Below are 19,626 nucleotides of genomic sequence, written 5' to 3'. Positions count from 1 at the left end.
TCATCATAACTGCTTTATACAAGTGTATACTTGTTTCAGTGTGTAATTCAGATAATACACTTCCAAGGATATACAAATAAGTAGGTACAAAATATACTTACAAATAAGTAAGTACACACTTTGCTTTTAAGGAAAGTTTAAACACTCTGCTTTTGAGGCAAAAAGTGAACTTCAACATGTCAGTACTGGAAAAACCCCACATATTTCCTGAAAAGTAACATCAAAGTCCAGAATTTCTTTTAAAGTTAAGTCCACTTCATTCTTTCAAGAAAAGACACATACCACAAATTTTTGTAGTTCCATCTTCCCTTTTGCATCTCTTGTTCCTATATATAGATCCCATTTTAAATACTGCTTGAGGAAATAAGGCTAAACTTCCTAGATGATTATTCTTTTCCTTTTGGATCAAAGTGCAAATGGTCTCTGTAGAGCATCCCAGTCACTTGTCCTTACCAATTTTGTGTTTTTCACATTTTTTGCTACTAAAATGCTTTCAGATAAAGACACAAGGGGTCAGTGTTGTTGCACAGCAGTTTCACTGAAAGAGTGAAAAATGTGCTTCAGTCCAGAGATTTACTTTACTTATTTTAATATGGCAAGGTCTGAGTGGAGCAGGAGCTCACAGCACAGATCAAAACTGGCATTGTAAGTAATCATATGTTTCCTCTACACTTGTCTACAGAGGCAAAATTATTAAAAGACTTTTTTCAATTTCAATGTTAATTAGGAAATATTTATATTTAATGTTTTCTAACTATTATATCAGCACAACTTGAAGTTGTAAATAGATTACAGAAGTAGAGGGAGATGTGAAGTTAGGTAGAAGGATGAATTTTTTTTTTTTTTAATTATATATCAGAAAACATACACATGAAGATACAGTGGGCATCAGTACATCACTCTCTCCTGTTACACAGCAGTATAAATTCTGGCTCCAGATCTAGATCCACAGTTTCACACAGCCAGCTGTGTTCTCTACGTACTTGTCATTGAGAGTATCATCCAAAATCAGATTGAAGTGAAATAATTTATACGGGTAAAGACAAACAGAGGACAGGAAGAAGTGCATTCAGCCTCTCTATAGCTGTCAAAAGTACTCCTCTCCATTGCATTGTGTATTCAGGTTTTGAAGAATAGTTTATCTGAACTGCTGTTGCTGTTCTTAAAAATGTTCTACAGGTTAGAGCAGGAGCAGTAACAGCTGTAGAAGAGTAGTAGCAGACCAGCAGCTCTTAACAGGTCACCATGTTCTAACATGACCTGTTGTCATTTTAACTGTCTCAGCTGGCCAGTGGCATACTTGGTGTGTCTGTTTGGCTTTGGTTTCTGTGATTTATTCAAAGACCTGGCTGCTTAAAAGTAGTAATTAAAAACTTAATAGATGGAGACAAGGTCTTAAAATGAGGACATTCCTTCAATGGCTTGTCCTTCTTGAAGGCCTCAAAATGACCTCTCTTAAATTTGATCTGAACTGATACTTCTTCTGAAGGGCATAATCAGAAAAGTACGGATTAGAATTTTACCTCCCTCTCTAATAACAGTGTTTGTCTTCAAAACCAAGATTGAGCATGTATACTTTTATACTATTGTGCAACTGCCTACACAAATGGCCCATGTAAAAGGGGAAGTACTCACTGGTGTATAAAGTCCTAAGAGTATCTTTCTGACTGCTGTGGATTTGAGTCCATAGATGACTCTATAGAAACGTTACAAAAATCTTTATTCTTTTTTTTGGCCTATAGGAGCAGAGTATTCAATATCTGATATTTAATCAATCAAAGCTCTGGCATCTCTCAGTAATTCTCTTCTGTTATCCCATGCTAGGTACATGGAGGGAAACCCTAGCCTCACTGAATTCACTAAGAGCAAGTAGCCATTTATATGCATAGAGATATAAGAAAATATAGAAACAACCCACCCTAATACCATAATTGTTTGCTTTGTTACATGCCTGTTTACACATGTGATATTAAAGACAGGCACACTTCTTCCATGCTTTTAGCATAGTTCTGCCACTTTTGAGTGTTTCTTACCTCCCATTTTTTTTATATTGAACTGTGGTGTTTGCCAAGTCAGAACTTGTTCATGGCAGTGCCAGTAACCTGACTATTCTAAGCAGCAGCACCTGTGGTATCACTGCAGATATGGATACGCAGACAATTTATCTCTTCCATGTGTGTAGAAACTGCAGCTGTCTGGGCTCATTAACCTGGCTGTAACCCAAACTAGTGTTTTCTGCACTGTACTTAAAGTGCTTCAGTGGGTCTTAATACTTCAGGTTTAGGGCTAACCTGTTAGCAGCTTCTGGTTTAGCCAAAAATCTGTCTGAGAATCCTGGAGTGTACAGAGGGAAAGCCTGTATCTGTCTGCAAAATACTATGTAAGCATACTTGAAGATATGAGATGACCTCCTGTCTGAGATTAGTGACCTGCAGAAAGAGCAATGGTGCTATTCTTAGCTATGTTTTCCCTACATTTGTGTGCCTAAGTTGCATTCTTCATTACTAGGTTATTCCCAAGCTTCTAGCAGTGAAAAGTATCATTCTTTATTGCATTTTTTTTTCCTTTTCCTCCCTTTTATGTCTCTGGCAAATGCTTTTGTTGGTCTCCAATAGAGTCTCCTTGGCATTACTTGTAATTAGTTGTTCATTGTTATTTTAGTACTTGCATGAGGTGATGTGGGGTTTTGTTTGTTTCCTTTCCTGGGTATTAGACTCGCAATAACTTCGAAAGCACTAGACAGGAAGTCGAGAGGCTCATGCAGAGAATGAAATCAGCTAACCAAGATTACAGACCACCAAGTCAGTGGACAATGGAAGGCTATCTCTATGTGCAGGAGAAACGTAAGTACAGCCAGGAAGGTCCGTGCTGTTGTTTGCCCCAGTGGCTGACTGGTAGCAAGCTCAGCTCTGGCTGGCTGCCCTGCACCTTGCAAACTCCCAGCACCCTGCTTTGCCTCTCTTCTGTTTCCTGTACTTTCTCTGCCTGAACAGGACCTTTAGTTCAGCCATCAGGAGCACCTTGTACCAGAGACCTCCACTGACCCAGCCATCTTAAATGAACATGTGCTTAATGGAAATCAGAGATGTAAGAAAAGGTCATCTAAGTACCATCTTACCACAGTTAACCACAGCCAGTTTTATCCTCAGTAGTGCTGCAAGTTTTAAGAACACAGTCTATTTTTTTAATTGATCAATAATCATAAAAGAAATCTGTGTTAAGTGGAAATTACACTGAGCTGTGCTAATGGGGGAGGGAGAAAAGGAGTGAAGTACCTGGCACATGCTGTTCTTCATTAAATAGTGAAAGGCCAGCTTGACATCTTACTGAAAAGAAATGTTTATTCTGGAGTAATAGGGTCTGTACTCACTGTGTAGTAGGAAAGGTACTAGTTGTATAATTCCTTATCATGCAAGTTTACTTGCCTACAACCCTTATCCTATAGGTCCTTGTCTAATTGTGAGCAACTGGGTTAAATGTCTGCTCTCCTTGAGAGTAAATTTTGTATATATTTATTACTGATATGCATGGTGGTAAATATAGGTGTTTTTAAAAAATGGCATTAGGCCATAAATTGTCTTCTTGGATGGCCAAGAGTAACAAGTGTAAAGTTGCAACACAGGTGTCTGGTTAAATTTTCTAATGAAAATAGGTGACTTCTTAACTCATCTAAACTGCTTTGAGAGTGCTCATCCATCTTATAATGTGCTAAAAGAGATAATGAATTGCCATCAGAGGAAAAATTTATTCCAAATAATTACAGATTTTGTTATGCTATGTGAAAATAATTTAAAATATAGGAGCAGAACAGCTAACTTCTGAGGGTACATAACCATTTGAATTTTTGATTCATGACTTTACTTTCTTCCAGAACACAAGCAATAGGAGAGCTTTCTCAGTCAGCGTAACAGACCATATAAATTTCCACAGTTAGGTTTCTGGATTGACAGACATCCAACTTACATGACTGATTCAGTCTCTCATATAACCACCACCTTTGTGGGTACATTGAGAAGGCAAAACCTGTGTATCTATAGTAAAACTACAAGGGTTTTTTTCAAACATTTTTATTTAATTCTTCACATTAACAAAGAAAAACACACACAAAAAAAAAACCACAATTAAAATTCAAAATACCATTTTTTAAAGTCAAGGTTCCTTATTTTTGTCTTCGTTCTAGACAGGACAGAGTTAATTTTTGCAAGTAGCCAGGAGCTGGGCATGACTAGGTCCTTACTCAATACCACCTCATCATTTTCTGGGGGTAGGGGAAGGGATCGTTTCTGGGTCCCAAATGTGGCAGAGGGAGCGCTCAGGTATTGTCAGGTGTCCCTATATGGTGAATACTCACATGTGAATCATTTGCCTCTTGTGCACTCTATTGTTAATATTGTTGAAAACTCCTCAGGTCTGTTCTTGCCTTTTTCCTGCCTTGTTACTATAATAGAATGCTGTCACCCATCCAGTTGCCAAAGAAAGTCAGTCTGCTGAAACTTTATTGGGCAATATTATCAAGCTGCAATATTTGGAAATTATACTGGAACAACATGTTCAGATTAAAAAACAAGGAGTAGGCTGCATGTAGATGCTACTTTATTTCATTTTTCTACTCTAATTCCAAGTATAATAGTGGTAAAATGACAATTACTTTTGATACTATCTCTCTTTACTCTAGGACCCCTTGGATTTACATGGGTTAAACATTACTGCACTTACGACAAAGGAACAAAAACTTTTACAATGAGTATAGCTGAAACAAAATCTGGTGGAAAAGTGGTGAGTTGCTTGTACATGAACAAATACATGACCTGTATGTTCCATCTTTTTTATTAAGCATTAAGGAACTACTAAAAGAAAAAATGCAAAGAGATAAGGCTGTTCTCGTAGATGAAACAGTGCATGTATCATATAGCATGGATAAATATTCAATTAATATTTCATTAGAAACATATTTAAATCACTTATTAAATAACTTCTCTAATGTGGTTGTTGTAAGTGCATATTAAATTTATCACATTTGCACAGAATCATTCAATAGATTAGGTTTGGAAGGGGGCTCTGGAGTCTCTAATATAAACTCAATTCAGGGTCAACCAGAAGAGGTTGGTGAGGTGTGTGTCCAGCCAGGTTTTAGATATCTCCAAGGATGGAGCTGTCTATGAACAACCTGTTCCAGTGTTCAACCACCATAAAAAACTTTTTCTAAAGTTCAAATACTTTCTCTAAGTTCAAATACAGATTACTTGTATTTGAGTTTGTGCCCGTCGCCTCTCACCCTTCCACTGGGCACCACTGGGAAGAATCTGACTCAGCCTACTTTCCTTCCCATTAGGTATTTGTAGATTAGTCACTGATGTGATCCCTCTTCCCCAGACCAAACAGTCTCAGGTCTCTCAGCATCTCCTCATATGACAAATCACAGGATCTTTGAGGTTGGAGGAGACCTTCAAGATCATCTGTCCAACCATCAGTGTAGCATCACCACAATCACCCCTAAATCGTATCCCCATGTGCCACATCCAGGCTCTTCTTGTACACTTTCAGAGATGGTGACTCCACCTGGTTAATTATTTCAATGCCAAACCACTCTTCCAGTGAAAATTTTATTTTTAATATCTAACCTGGACCTCCCCTGGCACAACTTAAGGCTTCTCCCTCATGTTCTTTCACTGAAGACATGGTAGAAGACACTGAGCCCCACCTCACAAAGCCTCCTTGCAGATAGTTGTGCTCCAAGTCCCTAATCACCTTGGTAGCCTTTAGCTGGACTTGTTCTAGCACATCACTGCCTCTCTTTTACCAGGGAGCCCAGCACTGGGCATAGCATTCCAGGTGTCCCTCACCAGTGCTGGATGGAAGGTGAGGATCTCTTTCTTCCACTTGCAGGCAGTACCCTGCCTGATGTATCCCAGGAGGCTGGTGGCCTTCTTTGCAGCAATATCACATTGCTGGCTCATGGTCATCTTGTTGCCCACCAGAACCTGAAATTCCTTTTCTACCAAGCTGCTCTCTATCCTGTCAGTCTCATCCTGACCTGGTGCCTGGGCTAACTGCTATTCATGCTGAACAGAATTGACCTCATGAGCATACCACTAGTGCTTGGCTGCAGCTGGACTTCTGTTGTGAGTTCAGTAGTTCAGGCAGTGTTCAGCCCAGGATGTAGTGTTGAAAGCATGGCTGAAGTTGAGATAAACAATATTCATTGCTCTTCCATCATACAGTCAGCCATCCAACACACATTGTAGAGGGCTATCAGGTTGATCCTATGTGATTTTTCCTTTATTAAATTCATGCTGACTGCTTCCAGTCACCTTTCCGTTCTTAATATGTTTGGAAATGCTTTCCATGATTATTTACTTCATCACCTTCCCAGGGATAAAGGTGATGCAGACTAGCCTATAGTTCCCCATAAGTTGTGAGGCCTCAGGTTGCATCAGGGGAGGTAGGTATTACAGAAAATTACTTCACCAAAAGGGTTGTCAAGTATTGAAATTGTCTGCCAGGGAAGTAGCTGAGTCACCAACCCTGAAAATTTTTAAAAGATATGTAGATGATTTAGTTGTGACCTTCTCCAGCCTGAATGGTTCTATGATTCTAATCCTTCTCCTTGCTCATTTTGAAGACAGGAGTGACATTTGCTTCCTCCCATTCCTCAGAATCCCCAGTTGTGTCAGCCTTGCCAATATTATAGCAAGGTCTCACAATCATGGCCAGAGTTGAGAGTTAGTCAGCTTTATTCTTCAGAAATCTGTTTATCTGCATGTGAGAGTTGGCAGAACTATGTAATTTTCATCCTTACATGCATGTAATCAAGTTATATACACAGGTGTTTGTAAGATTTGAATTTAGGGAATTTTTTGAAATACAATGATTAAGTAACAAATATAAGACAGAAAGCTATTAAATGTAGTCTTAATATATCGAAAAATACTGTAAATATGCCTAAAGAATTTTAATCCCTATGTTAAGACATGTTCTTTGGACTGTTCATTCAGTTAAATTTAGGATGAAGCCAAGGTGTATAAGTGTATTGCCTGTGCTAATTCCATTTTGTTGTTTTATAGAACGGCCTTGTCACAAGCTCACCAGAAATGTTCAAGCTAAAATCTTGCATCAGGAGAAAGACAGATTCAATTGACAAACGTTTCTGTTTCGATATTGAAGTGTTTGAGAGGTTTGTTTCCATTTTGTTAACGATTTGAAAATAATTGCAACCAATAGATAATAATTACTCCTGTAGTAGGAACACATGTTTACCAATATATTTGTAAACAGACAAACTAGGCTTTCAAGACTTAGTACTTCTTTTTTCAAACCCGGTTTTCTAATTAAATTCACTACACAGAATATGTGTTGTCTTCACTACATTATGTTTGCATGCAGATACAGCATGGATTCTTATGGAACTTGTAGCAAAACTGACTATCCTCTTTTAGAAACAGATCATAAATATTTTTATTAATATTTTATAAATACTTGTTAATAAGTATATTCTGTAAAAAACTCTATTACTTTCAGAAATGTATAGTAGTACTTTTTTTTTTCTTGAAAATTATGTCCACAATTTTTTTCCACTTACTCCTGGATATTATAATTATATCAGATACCTGAGAATAGATTTCCTGTATTTAAGATACAGGTATGCAGTATTTGTAGAAGTATTTTTTTCCAATCTTGGGAATAAAGAGAAATCTTGAATTAATTTTTGTGTTAAAATATGATAAATTGACTCAATTTTGTAGTAGTTCTCCTAAAAAATGTTTTATGACTGTTAGCAAACTTTAAAAAAAAAGATGTATTTTATACCTAAAATTATTCTGTTATATCAGAAGCTCTGATATAACTTCCTCTAACTTCTGTCTGTCTTTTCTATATTCACATCACTATATATGTGGATTCTGACTTTGGATACTGTTAGAGAAAAACAGTAACTTCAATGAATGTGTGTTTTTGACAGACCTGGAATCATCACACTACAAGCTTTTTCAGAATCCAACCGAAAACTTTGGCTTGAAGCTATGGATGGAAAGGAACCAGTAAGGATATTTTTTAATTTTCATTTTACAGTTTTCTAGATCACATATTACAGAAAGAAGCTAGTATACATTTCAGATACTCAGTCACAATACCAACAAATAGAGTTGTTTTCTTTGTGAAACACTAATGCAAGTACATAGTGAAGATAACTACAAAGCAGAAAAGTAGATCTATTAGTTTAAGCCTACATTTATATATATCATTATTTTATGTTAGGGTATTTAAATTAATACTATTTTAAGTAACACAATAGCATATTGTCTAATAGGGTTCATGGTTCAGATAATATATGTGAAATGATTGTTATTACAGTGGTAAACAACATCCATCTTTTGGGCATTTTCATAGAGTAAACAATTAGTACCATCTCAAATGGCATTGCAGAGAGCAGAAACACATGTTGAAAGCTACTGAGAGACAGGCTTGTCTGAGTTTTCTTCCCACTATTTGTATGCTCTTAAAGTAGTCACTGAATGAGGCTGATGTCAGACCTGTATCTGATGGGAAAAGAGCGGCTGATCCATTTTATGAACTTCATGAGTGTTTTTACATGCTCCTTGTTGGCCTGAACGAGTACAGGAATTATAATCACAAGCTGGTTTGAAATCTAACTCATCTGGTCTCAGTAAATCTGATTTCCAATGTATTAGTTGCATTGTGGTAGCACAGAGCTGTTAACCCAGCTGTGTGCTGGAGCAGTAAATGTCAAGAGATCATGAAAGGCAAGCTTGGAATTTCCCTAGCAGCAATCTAGTACATAGCATGTTGCAACTCCTCACAAACCTGGCAATAAAGGATTTAAAGCACAAACATTGTTCTATTGCATTGTTGTTGTTTGATTGGTTTTTGTGTTTTTGCTCTTTTTTTTTTTTTACAGATCTACACACTGCCAGCCATTATTAGCAAAAAGGAAGAAAGTAAGCTTTTTTGAGTTGTCATATCTTGCTAGATTTCTGTAATGTTACAGTTCCTTGATATGTGTGGGAGAAAGATTTTTTTTTATTTTAGTTCTGTTGCTGTGGAGTAACTTTGTTGGTTATCTAAACTTTCCCTGGCACAACTGGAGGCCATTTCCTCTTGTCCTATTGCTTGTTACTTAAGAGAAGAGGCTGACCCCACCTGGCTGCACCCTCCTTTCAGATGGACATAGAGAGTGATGAGGCTCCTTTTCTCCAGGCTGAACACCCCCAGCTCCGTTGCCCTTCCCTGGACACGCTCCAGCCCCTCAATGTCTCTCTTGCACTGAGGGGCCCAGAACTGAGCACAGCATTGGAGCTGTGGCCTCAGCAGTGCTGGGTACAGGGGGACGGTCACTGCCCTGCTCCTGCTGGCCACACCTGGCTGATCCAGGCCAGGATGCCATCGGCCTTCTTGGCCACCTGGGCACACTCTGGATCATGTTCAGCAGCTGTTTGCCAGCACTCCCAGTCCTTATCTTTTAGACATCTTTCCAGCCACAACTGCCTGGGGTTGTTGTGACCCAAGCGCAGGACCCAGCACTTGGCCTTGTTGGACCTCATACAACTTGCCTTGGTCCATCACATCTTTTTAGTTTAAGGTGTATATGCACCTATTAGACATACACTGAGTAACAAAATTAGTGTGTTTAAAGGTACCATGAGATTTGTGTGCATAATTGTATTAACCCTGTGTTAACACATTAGTTGTTATCGTATGTTAACACAAATATATAAAACTAATTCAAATAATATATCTCAGAGAAATAGATTGGTAAAATTTGGACATACATCTTCATTGGAGGTATATTTGAGACTCAGAAAATCTGAAATTTAAGCCACTATCTGTTATTTTTTATGATGGTGTTTATTTTAATGGTGACAAATATGCTGTTTTAAGATCAGATCATTATTTAGGTAGTTAGAGCAGTGGGTATTGAAGATGCAACATTAATGAGAAGTACATTCACTTGAAATAGGATGACTGATTAAACTCAGTAACAAGGATTGGTCTTCTACATTACCATTTTATGAGTGATTATGTGCATAGGCAAGGAAGAAAGAACATTGTTATATTAAAAGCAATGAATCTGTTCATAATATAGGTCCTGGACTCTTAAAAGCATTTTGCTCAGCAGCTTTCAACTGTATCTTTAGAGAGGCTACTGATTGCTGAGAAAGACAGTTGAATATTGAGTTTCTAATGGTACAGAACCCAAAGATGGGTTGTGAATGCTATGGATGTATCTACAAAGAACATATTACTGAACAAGTCTTATAATGTAATGGAAACCATGTATTAGCCCTCCTTGATTAGTGCAGGAGTGTAGCTAAACAGAATATTTTGTATATTGATGTTGGAGAGTAATTACCCTTTTTTTTTATAGTGTTCTTAAATGAAGCGGGTTTCAACTTTGTGAGGAAATGTATTCATGCTGTAGAAACAAGAGGTGTGTATTAAACCATAAATAATGTCTTAGATTGTTGTGACTTTTTCTAAAATCTGGCTTTTTTTAATTCTACATGTTTTACATCTGTGCTTTGAAGTGTATCCATTATTTGGTTTGGATTTATCATATCTGGGTGCTTTCCACTCCAAAATGTTGTCTTCATTTCCAGCAACAGTTCTTAACATATTTGAGATTTTTAAACTTTTTCTGTAGTTTCTTGTTGATTAGACAGTTTAATACACAATTGCACACATCTTTAGTCGTTCCTTTGTGTGCAGTGACTTGACTTTTGTTTTGATACAACTGTAGGGAGTCTCAGTTCCCAACCTGGTTTTCAGGTGTGAAATCAGAAGACCTAAAAGTGACGTTAACATTCTTTGCTGGTACATCTGGTTTTTTGTAGAGTGTAACCCCTATAATTTTATTCAGTAATGTTGTACATTTTAATTTTTTTTTTTATGTTTAGCAGCATTTAATGTTTAGCAACACTCTTTTTTGTTAGTGGGAATGTAAAAAATGGAAGTAATGATCACTTTACCAATGAGGTGGTATCTAACAACTCACAGTAAGTTTTAAATGGAGAGTTATGGCTGTATCATCACCTATAAAATGAGATAGCCTTTTCTTGAGTTGTCAGTGTGCAGATCTCTTCTATCCAAATGTGATCTCTGTGCAACTTTAAGCTCAACTTGAATTCAGTTTCTCAGCCAGCAATGTTATCATTGTTAAGTCACTGCTGACTCAGAGCTTGCATTATTTTCTGGGCCAGGGAGGGTGAAAGAGGGTTTCAAAACAAAACACCTAGGTTATCTAAAATCAGATTTAGAAATGTTGTTTTCAAAGGAAAAGTAGGCAATTTTAAAATGTTAAGGCTTGAAGTGGGGAGAATAGAAGACATTTAAACCCTGCTGATTTTAAAAGGCAGTTAAAAATAATAAAATAATCGTGACTGAGATAATCAAGTATGTCTTAAGCTGTGGATATTAGAAAAAAGTTTTTTACAGAAAAATTGATAAAGTGTTGAAATGGTCTGCCTGGGGAGATGGTGGAGCCACCATCCCTGGATGTGTTTAAAAGAAGATTGGATGTGGCACTCAGTGCCATGGTTTAGTTGAGGTTTTAGGGCATGGGTTGGACTCAATGATCTTTAAGGTGTCTTCCAGCCTAGTGATTCTATGTTCTAAATACTGTATTCTGAATATCACTCTTTAACATTATTTGTTATTATTAACTGTGCTGTGCTTAAAAACTGTGCTGTGCTTAAAAAAGGGCCTGGCAATTTTAACTGGCAGCATAAATTCTCAATTTGTATGTTAGAACAGTATACAGTATATATATATTTTTTTCATATAAATGTCAATCACATCTTATTTGAAAGGATGGTGGTCTAAGCAAATACAGTTGCATAGTAATTCCACTGACATTTAGGCAATATAAACTTGTTCATGTGCAATGTGTTTTTAGACTGCTTTTGGGTCTTGATTTTCACTTTTCCTAGCCATCACCTTATTGTTAATATGGGTCATTTCTATGCAGAAGGGTTCTGTTAATGTAAAATTATGCTTAGTGTATACTATGGTGTGGACTCAGTGGAATGAATTTAATATCCCACAAGAGGTTGCAGTAGGGTAAAGCAGTACTTAAGAATGTAATGGTACAGTTTTCCATAAATACATTTAGATGTTTTGAAAACGTACACCAAGAATGCATTGGCATCTATTGAAATCACCATATTTTAATTTTTTTAATTTTTTCATCTACTTGTTTTCCCAATGTAGGTATTACAATACTTGGACTGTACAGAATAGGTGGTGTAAATTCCAAGGTGCAAAAGCTAATGAATACCATATTTTGTAAGTATCTGAAGTGAACTTTTGTCATTGTGCAGTGTGTTTGCTGTGATTCCTTTTGCCTCAACTGCTGTGCTCAGAAGAGTGTGTCACAATATTCACAATTTTGTATGTGCGCTGGCTGCCACTGAATTGAGTTTGGACTCTTAAAATGAGTAACTCATCTGTAGTTCCTTGTGTGCATTAGTATTCACTTCTGCATGTTACACATGAGTAAATTACAAATAAAAATGCTTTTCTTCTTCTGGCTTTAAAGTTCTATTTATTGATAGATATTTGGCTTGTTCCACAAGTTCTCCAAAGCTTAGTTTCATAACACATCATGGCTCATCTTAATAGGCACTTGTTCCAGTCTTTCACTTTTCTTGCTAATTGATCTCTCTGATGCTTGTGTTTGCATGTTTAAGACAACTGAATTCGTAATTCTCTGTGGACTCGGGCTTACTTAACACTTTGATAAAGTGCATAGTTAATGTTTATGATTACTAACTATGAGCACTGAATTTACTTTTATTTATAATTTGGCAGAGATGAAAAGATTTAAATTGATCAGATTGGTGGTTAGTCTAGCTAATAAATAGTTAGTTGAGCTAAATGGCTGATCTAGTAGCTTCTGTTTTGCTACCTTTCTAGTTAATGTGTAAGTGAAACTAACAAAATCCTAATTCAAATTCCTAACAGCCCCTAAATCACCTCCTGATATGGATATTGATATGGAAATTTGGGACAATAAAACAATAACAAGTGGACTAAAAAACTACCTCAGGTAAGTATGATGCCACACAGTTTCAGTATTGGTTTCTGGCCCATTAATCTTTGGCGTGTTAATATTTCTTGGATACATTTCTTATATCCATTGCCATGGTAATAAATGAGTATTTTATTATCCTGCTTAATATTCCTGTGATTATGTACAATAATACACACCTTCAGCCTTTTTAAGATATCCTGCCTTATATAGCCTTAAATTCAATTGCATGTTTTTTATTTAAATTTTTTTATGTTAACCACAAAGCATGTTGTGCTCAGTCTTTTCTTTGTGAATCCCTTAAGCTGTGTACCATAAAATTTCATGACATTTTGGTTGAATGAAACTCCCAGCAAAAGCATAGTTTTTTTATCCTATGTTCTTAATATCTTCACAAATAAAATACCCCTCCTGTCATTTTTGCTGATAAGAGACAGAATATGGTGGGTGTACTATGCCTTCTACAAATCTATATTTCCTATAAAAGTCATCTCAGAAAGGGCGGCATCAGAAATCCCTATTAACCTGGAAAAACATGCCTAAGATTTGTAGCAGTATGGTCATGTACATTTCATTGAAAAGACTGGCTTTTGTTGAAGAAATTTATAATACATCTTCAGAAGCCCAAGTCATTGTTGCTACTGTATTTGTCAAATTTGGACATGAATGAGCAAGCAGTAATTGTGTGTGTCTGTAAGGGAACTCACAGTCTGCCTTTCAAATGATGACTCTTTTAAGATCTCTCACATCAGAATTTCAGTCCCAAATTTCATCATATTTTTGCCTTTTCTTGGGCAAAAGGTTGCTTCTGTAGCCTGTTATACCTTGCTGCAGCTGTGTTTATTCCTGTCCTACAATATGGAAGACAGGAAACATTGAGGCTCTGTGATGAAGTAACATTTTCCTTGTTAACTTACATGGTGACACCAGATTCAATTCAAATTGATTTTCAGACAGTGTACATGACTGAGTTTTATACTACCTGTAATCCGTCATCACTGAATTGGATTTCCGAGGACCAATAGAGCATCGTGCTTGAGATGCTGAGGGCTATCATAATCACACTCATAAAACTTAGATTATGAGTCTGTTTTAAATTTAAAATCTGCTTTTTTTCACAACCAGGTGTCTTTCAGAACCACTGATGACTTTCAAGCTGCACAAAGATTTCATTGTTGCTGTTAGTAAGTAAAAAGTAAAATGATAAATATGATTTCATGAAAATAGTATTGTTTCTAACCCTAATCTCCTCAGTTTTATCTTTACTTTTCTTCTTGCTCTAATATTCAGTGATCCAGCCCTCAAAACAGAGAAGTCACACTAGATGAAGCTGTTCAGTGGTTTGTTCTGATCTTTTTAGTGGTTCTGTGTGACTGCCTTCTGCATGAAGTTTTGAACCCTCATTTCGATGTTTGCTTGTTTGTTTTATATAGGCTGATAATTATTTTGTAACATTCATCCCTCTCGTCTAGGGACCTCTATTTTCCTAGCTTGCCTTGAGAAATTAGAAAGAACAAAAGTGAACTCATTTTCAAAAATGGAGTAGTTGGATACAGAGATAGCAAAGATAATTTTTCTAATTACTTCAGTTTAGAATTTGAAGATATTTCTCCATTTTCTCTTGTCTTTAGAAGAATAAAAGACAAAAAATAGTTTTAGCTATTTTAATCTATATTTCTTAGATTAAATCTTAGGCTTCACTGAAATGGCACATCAAGTCAATATTGCCATTAATTTGTTGGTTCCAATATTGATAGTAATTGCTTTAGGCGAGTTCCTTGAAATACAGATTTCACAGTGTAATAAATATAATCAAATTTTCCTCAGCATTTGAAAGCTAATTTTGTTTGGCTTCTCTTAATGCATGTTTGTGTTAGCATACAGACACTGATGCCATTTGTAGTCACTTCTTAGCACATGTTATGATTTATCAAAATTTTGTTTTCTGTTTAATAGAGTCAGATGATCAGAACTACAGAGTTGAGGCAGTTCATGCACTTGTGCATAAATTACCAGAGAAGAACAGAGAGATGCTGGACATCCTTATTAAGCACTTGGTCAAGTAATTATTTTTTATTTTTCTCTTTGATATTATTGTAAGATGTTATCATTTCTGCTTTAAATTTGTCAGTGTTGCTTAATCCGTTCTCTGTGTTGAAACAATGACACTCAAAATTACATTTGATTTCTAAAATGCTGTTCTCAACTTAACTGGAATAATACTCTCTGTAGAAACAGAATAAAAACATTAAGTGTTACCAAGATTGCAAACTATGCTTATGAAATAAACCTAGTCAATGTTTTCATTCATGCTTTCACTACAGGGCCTATAACCAATTAAATAGAAGAAACATATAACACTATGCTGAGGTTGACGGAAAACTGGTTTGAATCTGTCTCAAAGTCCCAGAGTATTTTAGAAATGAGATAGCTTAGCAAGGAGATAGAATGAGATAGATGATATGATAATTCCTGTTCTTCATGTTTGATCTTATTTTTCTCTCTAGCAAGTCTGAAGTGTAGTATCACTTGAAAGCACTAATTTGAAGTATTTTCATTTATATTTTTGATATCTACATAGATGTCCAACTTTTCAATCTCCATTAATATTCCCTTCATTTTTAATTGTCAGATAGAAAACATTTTGCATTTCTTTAAATTGGTGACCTTTTGTTTTCACAGAATTACACTTGGCATGACTGTGAGATAAAAAAAAAGACAAGTATTTATTCTCTTAAGTTTCTGTACATCTTTGGTTAGTTTTTGCTGGTATTTGTTCAGTACTTTTGAATATGTATTTTTCTTTCTGATTTAGGATGCTGTATCAGTACATTTATGAGTCATCTGGGAATGTGAATAGTGAAACAGTAGTTGTTCAGATAAGGTTCACATGACTCAGACATTTAGAAGACATGAGAAGAGTCCATGTTGTGTTCATTCAATTCACTACAACCCAGATGTTTTGCTTTTTTGATCACAGCTTGAGCTACAGGCTGCAGTAAGCTAGAGGCTGTCTACAGTGGAACCTAATGCAATTTTGCTTCCTGCTATAGAAATGAGAACTTTGAACATTTCTTTGACAGGAAATCATTTAGCCCTAAAAAAATTGTTTTAGCCCATTATGTCCTTAGCCCCTGGAGAACTAGCATTATAGCAAGCTGCTGTAAATGCATTCATTGCAAAACCTGATTATGCAGACCTTGCCTCTCCTTATACTTGGGCTGACATAGAGAGCCAGATTGGAAAAAAGTTTCTTTACTCACAGAATTGTTTAATTAACTTAAAAATACAGTATCTACTCCCTCAGAACCCTCAAAAATGTGAAAGTATTTAATGAAAGATTAACAATTTCGTAAAAGCTGCTGGTCTGGAAGCTTCAAAATTAGAGGAATATATAAGCATAGGAACAGACTTATTTGTCAGTGCAATTACTGTTAGGCAAGGATTGCTTTCTTCTTTTCATTGCTTTTCTCTTTATTCTTAGTGTGACCTCAGATGCAATTCCAAAGAAAAGCATACCTGTAGTATTCCCTTATTTAATTGTTCTCTTTAACTTTCACTTTTCTCATCTTTGTTGAGATTCTTATTTCATAGAGATGTAATCTTAAGTTTACACTGAATGCCTTCAGTACTTTTCTTTCCAACATAAAATTCACCCCTTCTAATTTCCATATAATTTGCCAACTGTTGTTTATGCTAGCAATTCTAATGAGACTGAATTTAAAATTAGTCTCCTGAGTGCATTAGCCATCTTTTTCCTACCACTGTGTGGAAATTTTTCAAAGAATGGATAAATGGCAGGTAAAGTGCCTAATTTTATTGAAATGGGAAAACTTGGGGAAAAAATCCGACCTCCTGTTTTCATCATTCTTTTGTTGAAAATCCAATTTCAAAGTGCATAATTACTTTCCTATATTTCTTTTAGCTGTTCAGTTCCTTTATAAATGCTTTTGCAGCAAAGTTAAAATACTGTAGCTCTGGGTTATAAAATAAGGATAATGTTATTTTTTTCTTGGTTTAAGTCTTTACATCTTTGCCTAGCTTGACTTTTGTGTTACCATGCAAATTTAAATAGGATCAGATGTGGGATGTAGATCATACTAGAAACAAACAAGCAAAACTGACAAAAAAGCACCTAAGCATCCTAAAAAGCACCCCAGAGAGTCATGATACTGCATGGATACATAGTCAGTAGCTAGGCAAACATGACAAGTTTGGGGTTACTTTCACATGGGTAGCTCATTTTTTGGTTTTTAAACCTATCTAGTCAAATTATGTCTACTGTAAAGAATGAATCATTCTTTGGTATGATTTAACAACATAATGCTTTTCTGTGGTAGGCAGCTGGGAGTCGGCAGTCTGGCAGTATCACAGATTTGCTGGTGATACATCAAATTAAGAGATTCTGAGGAGAAAGCAATGGCATTTCCATGAATGCCCTTCAGCTACCTGAAATGCATGATTACCTCAGCTTGTGTCTGTGCTGTAGCTCAGCACCAGTAGGTGTGGGTCAGGGAAAAGTGGCTATCAAAATGATCCATTTACAGCCCTGGGTTCTTTCTCTTTTGCAAGAAATTGAGCCTTTGAAATGCGTTGTAGAAAGCCCTTTCGTGCTGCAGTGTTATTGAATTCGCCATTTCTTTTATTAACCAAGCTCCCAAATTTGTAACCAAGGAAACCCAAACACCAGACAAACACTACCTTCTCTCTTATGCTATAAGATTGTAGTATTTGTGTAACAGGCCTCTACAGTTACTGTGCAGCACACAGCAGAGTAACATTGCAAAGGGAGGGTTTTTTAAAGTTTTTTTATAGCATATCTAGAGCTGAGTTATTCAGCATTCCAGTTTCATTAAAATACTAGTGGACTTCCCAGAAGATCCTTAGTCATCTAAGATAAACCTAAGATCTGTTTCAGAGAAAGTTAGATTAAGCTAAAAATGTGCTTTAACAGTGGAATCATTTTCATGATATGGCTTCCAAATAATAATCTCTGCCAGTGTGTTTGTCTGAGGTAACATTTTGGAAAGTTTTGAGATAACTTACTGAAGCAATATAAGAAATATGTAAGAATATATGCATTTGTTTTCCTGCAGTTTATAATCATGCTGCATCCTATACAAAACCTTTTCACATATTTCTCCTACTTCTTGATGTAAATGGGTTGCTAAAATCTTCCTGCCCCAAATTGAAGGGAATGTTTTATAGATTTTACTATTTCTTAATTTTAAAAGTTGAAAGAGTTATTTTAATTGTGTAGGAAATGGCAAAAAATGCTCAGCTTGATGATAGTAGCAGATGGCAGTGAGAAGGAAGAGGAAAATGGGACCCAGTGCCTCATTAATAAGTTCCATTTGGTAACAGATTCAATAAGATTAGGCATTAAAGTGATTTTAAAATCCTGACTTGGCATAATATTCCTCAGAAATGAGGCAATAGGGCAGCTGTGACTGGGGAATCACTGGCAGTTTTTTCAAAGGATCTATGATGATACAGTTTTTAATTGGCAAATCTTAGTAGTGAATAGAGAAATGGGGCATTGACTATTACTAATTGAGATTTAACTATGTGATAAATTATTGGGAAAACTAAGCTTTTAAATTCTACATTAAAAAGAAAAAAAAACCTGAAAAGGTAAAGTATATGATAACAGAATATACAGAAGTTCAAGGTTAATATATTTTAAAGCCAGATGTCATTATGATCATCTAATGTTATCTATCACACAGAAACAATAATTTCACTTAATCCATTGATCCCATGTCTTCATCAAATTGATAAAGAGATCCTATTGCAAATTAAGTGTTTTCAGTAACTAAGCTTCTTTCCTTTACATGAACACTAAGGTTTATGATAGATCTCTGTTACCACACAGCACCAATTGAAAGTATGTGAGGACCTATATAATCATTGGAGAGAGATAGTGCTTGCCCTAAGACTTCTAAACTGTAGATTTTCTCAATCTCTCTGTGTAGAACTCCAAATACAGTTGCCTCTCCCTGTCAGGTGTATCAGGAATTGAAATGCCCTCCTACTACTCTAGGAGGGCATACTCATATCCATTAAATTATCGAATGATAGGAGCCTTAATGGAAACATAGGAGTTGTACTACATTGTATTTTGATTCTAGTGTAAGTGGATGTTTTAAAAATGTATTTTAAAGAGAGACATGAACTTGGAATCTTGTAAAAATAGTAGTCTTAGCAAGTTTTTGCCTGTTAAAATTGTAGTTTAGCACACTAATTAAATCACATACTATTTGTGTTCATTTAAAGGGTATCATTGCACAGTCAGCAAAATCTAATGACTGTATCCAACCTTGGTGTTATCTTTGGACCAACTCTGATGAGAGCACAAGAAGAAACCGTGGCTGCTATGATGAACATTAAGTTTCAGAATATCGTCGTTGAAATTCTGATAGAACATTATGAAAAGGTAGAAAGAAATCATCTGTTGTGTTATGGAGTGGAACTAAGTTCTCATTTTCATTGCCATCATTAAGTCTTTAAGAATAGAGTCCAAAATGTGTAGAAGGTCATTAATAGAAATAATAGCTTCTTCCCACTCCATGCTATGAATCTAT

At 35.9% G+C, this 19,626-nt stretch overlaps 1 protein-coding gene across 1 annotated transcript in view; it reads left to right on the top strand.

Moving 5' to 3' along the window:
- Positions 1 to 19,626, top strand: part of ARHGAP42 (Rho GTPase activating protein 42) — a 144,303-nt gene that overhangs the window by 106,472 nt on the left and 18,205 nt on the right. The window contains exons 8-18 of the mRNA XM_071434214.1: positions 2,714 to 2,843; positions 4,676 to 4,776; positions 7,065 to 7,174; positions 7,958 to 8,036; positions 8,915 to 8,954; positions 10,382 to 10,444; positions 12,223 to 12,297; positions 12,976 to 13,060; positions 14,168 to 14,226; positions 14,999 to 15,104; positions 19,319 to 19,478. Coding sequence (XP_071290315.1) covers positions 2,714 to 2,843; positions 4,676 to 4,776; positions 7,065 to 7,174; positions 7,958 to 8,036; positions 8,915 to 8,954; positions 10,382 to 10,444; positions 12,223 to 12,297; positions 12,976 to 13,060; positions 14,168 to 14,226; positions 14,999 to 15,104; positions 19,319 to 19,478 — 1,008 coding nt within the window. The remainder of the gene's footprint in view (positions 1 to 2,713; positions 2,844 to 4,675; positions 4,777 to 7,064; positions 7,175 to 7,957; positions 8,037 to 8,914; positions 8,955 to 10,381; positions 10,445 to 12,222; positions 12,298 to 12,975; positions 13,061 to 14,167; positions 14,227 to 14,998; positions 15,105 to 19,318; positions 19,479 to 19,626) is intronic.

The sequence above is a fragment of the Agelaius tricolor genome, unplaced genomic scaffold, assembly GCF_023055355.1.
Source record: "Agelaius tricolor isolate 1412-34295 unplaced genomic scaffold, bAgeTri1.0.p SCAF_9, whole genome shotgun sequence".
Lineage (NCBI taxonomy): Eukaryota > Metazoa > Chordata > Aves > Passeriformes > Icteridae > Agelaius > Agelaius tricolor.
This window is presented reverse-complemented; position numbering and strand designations above follow the sequence as displayed.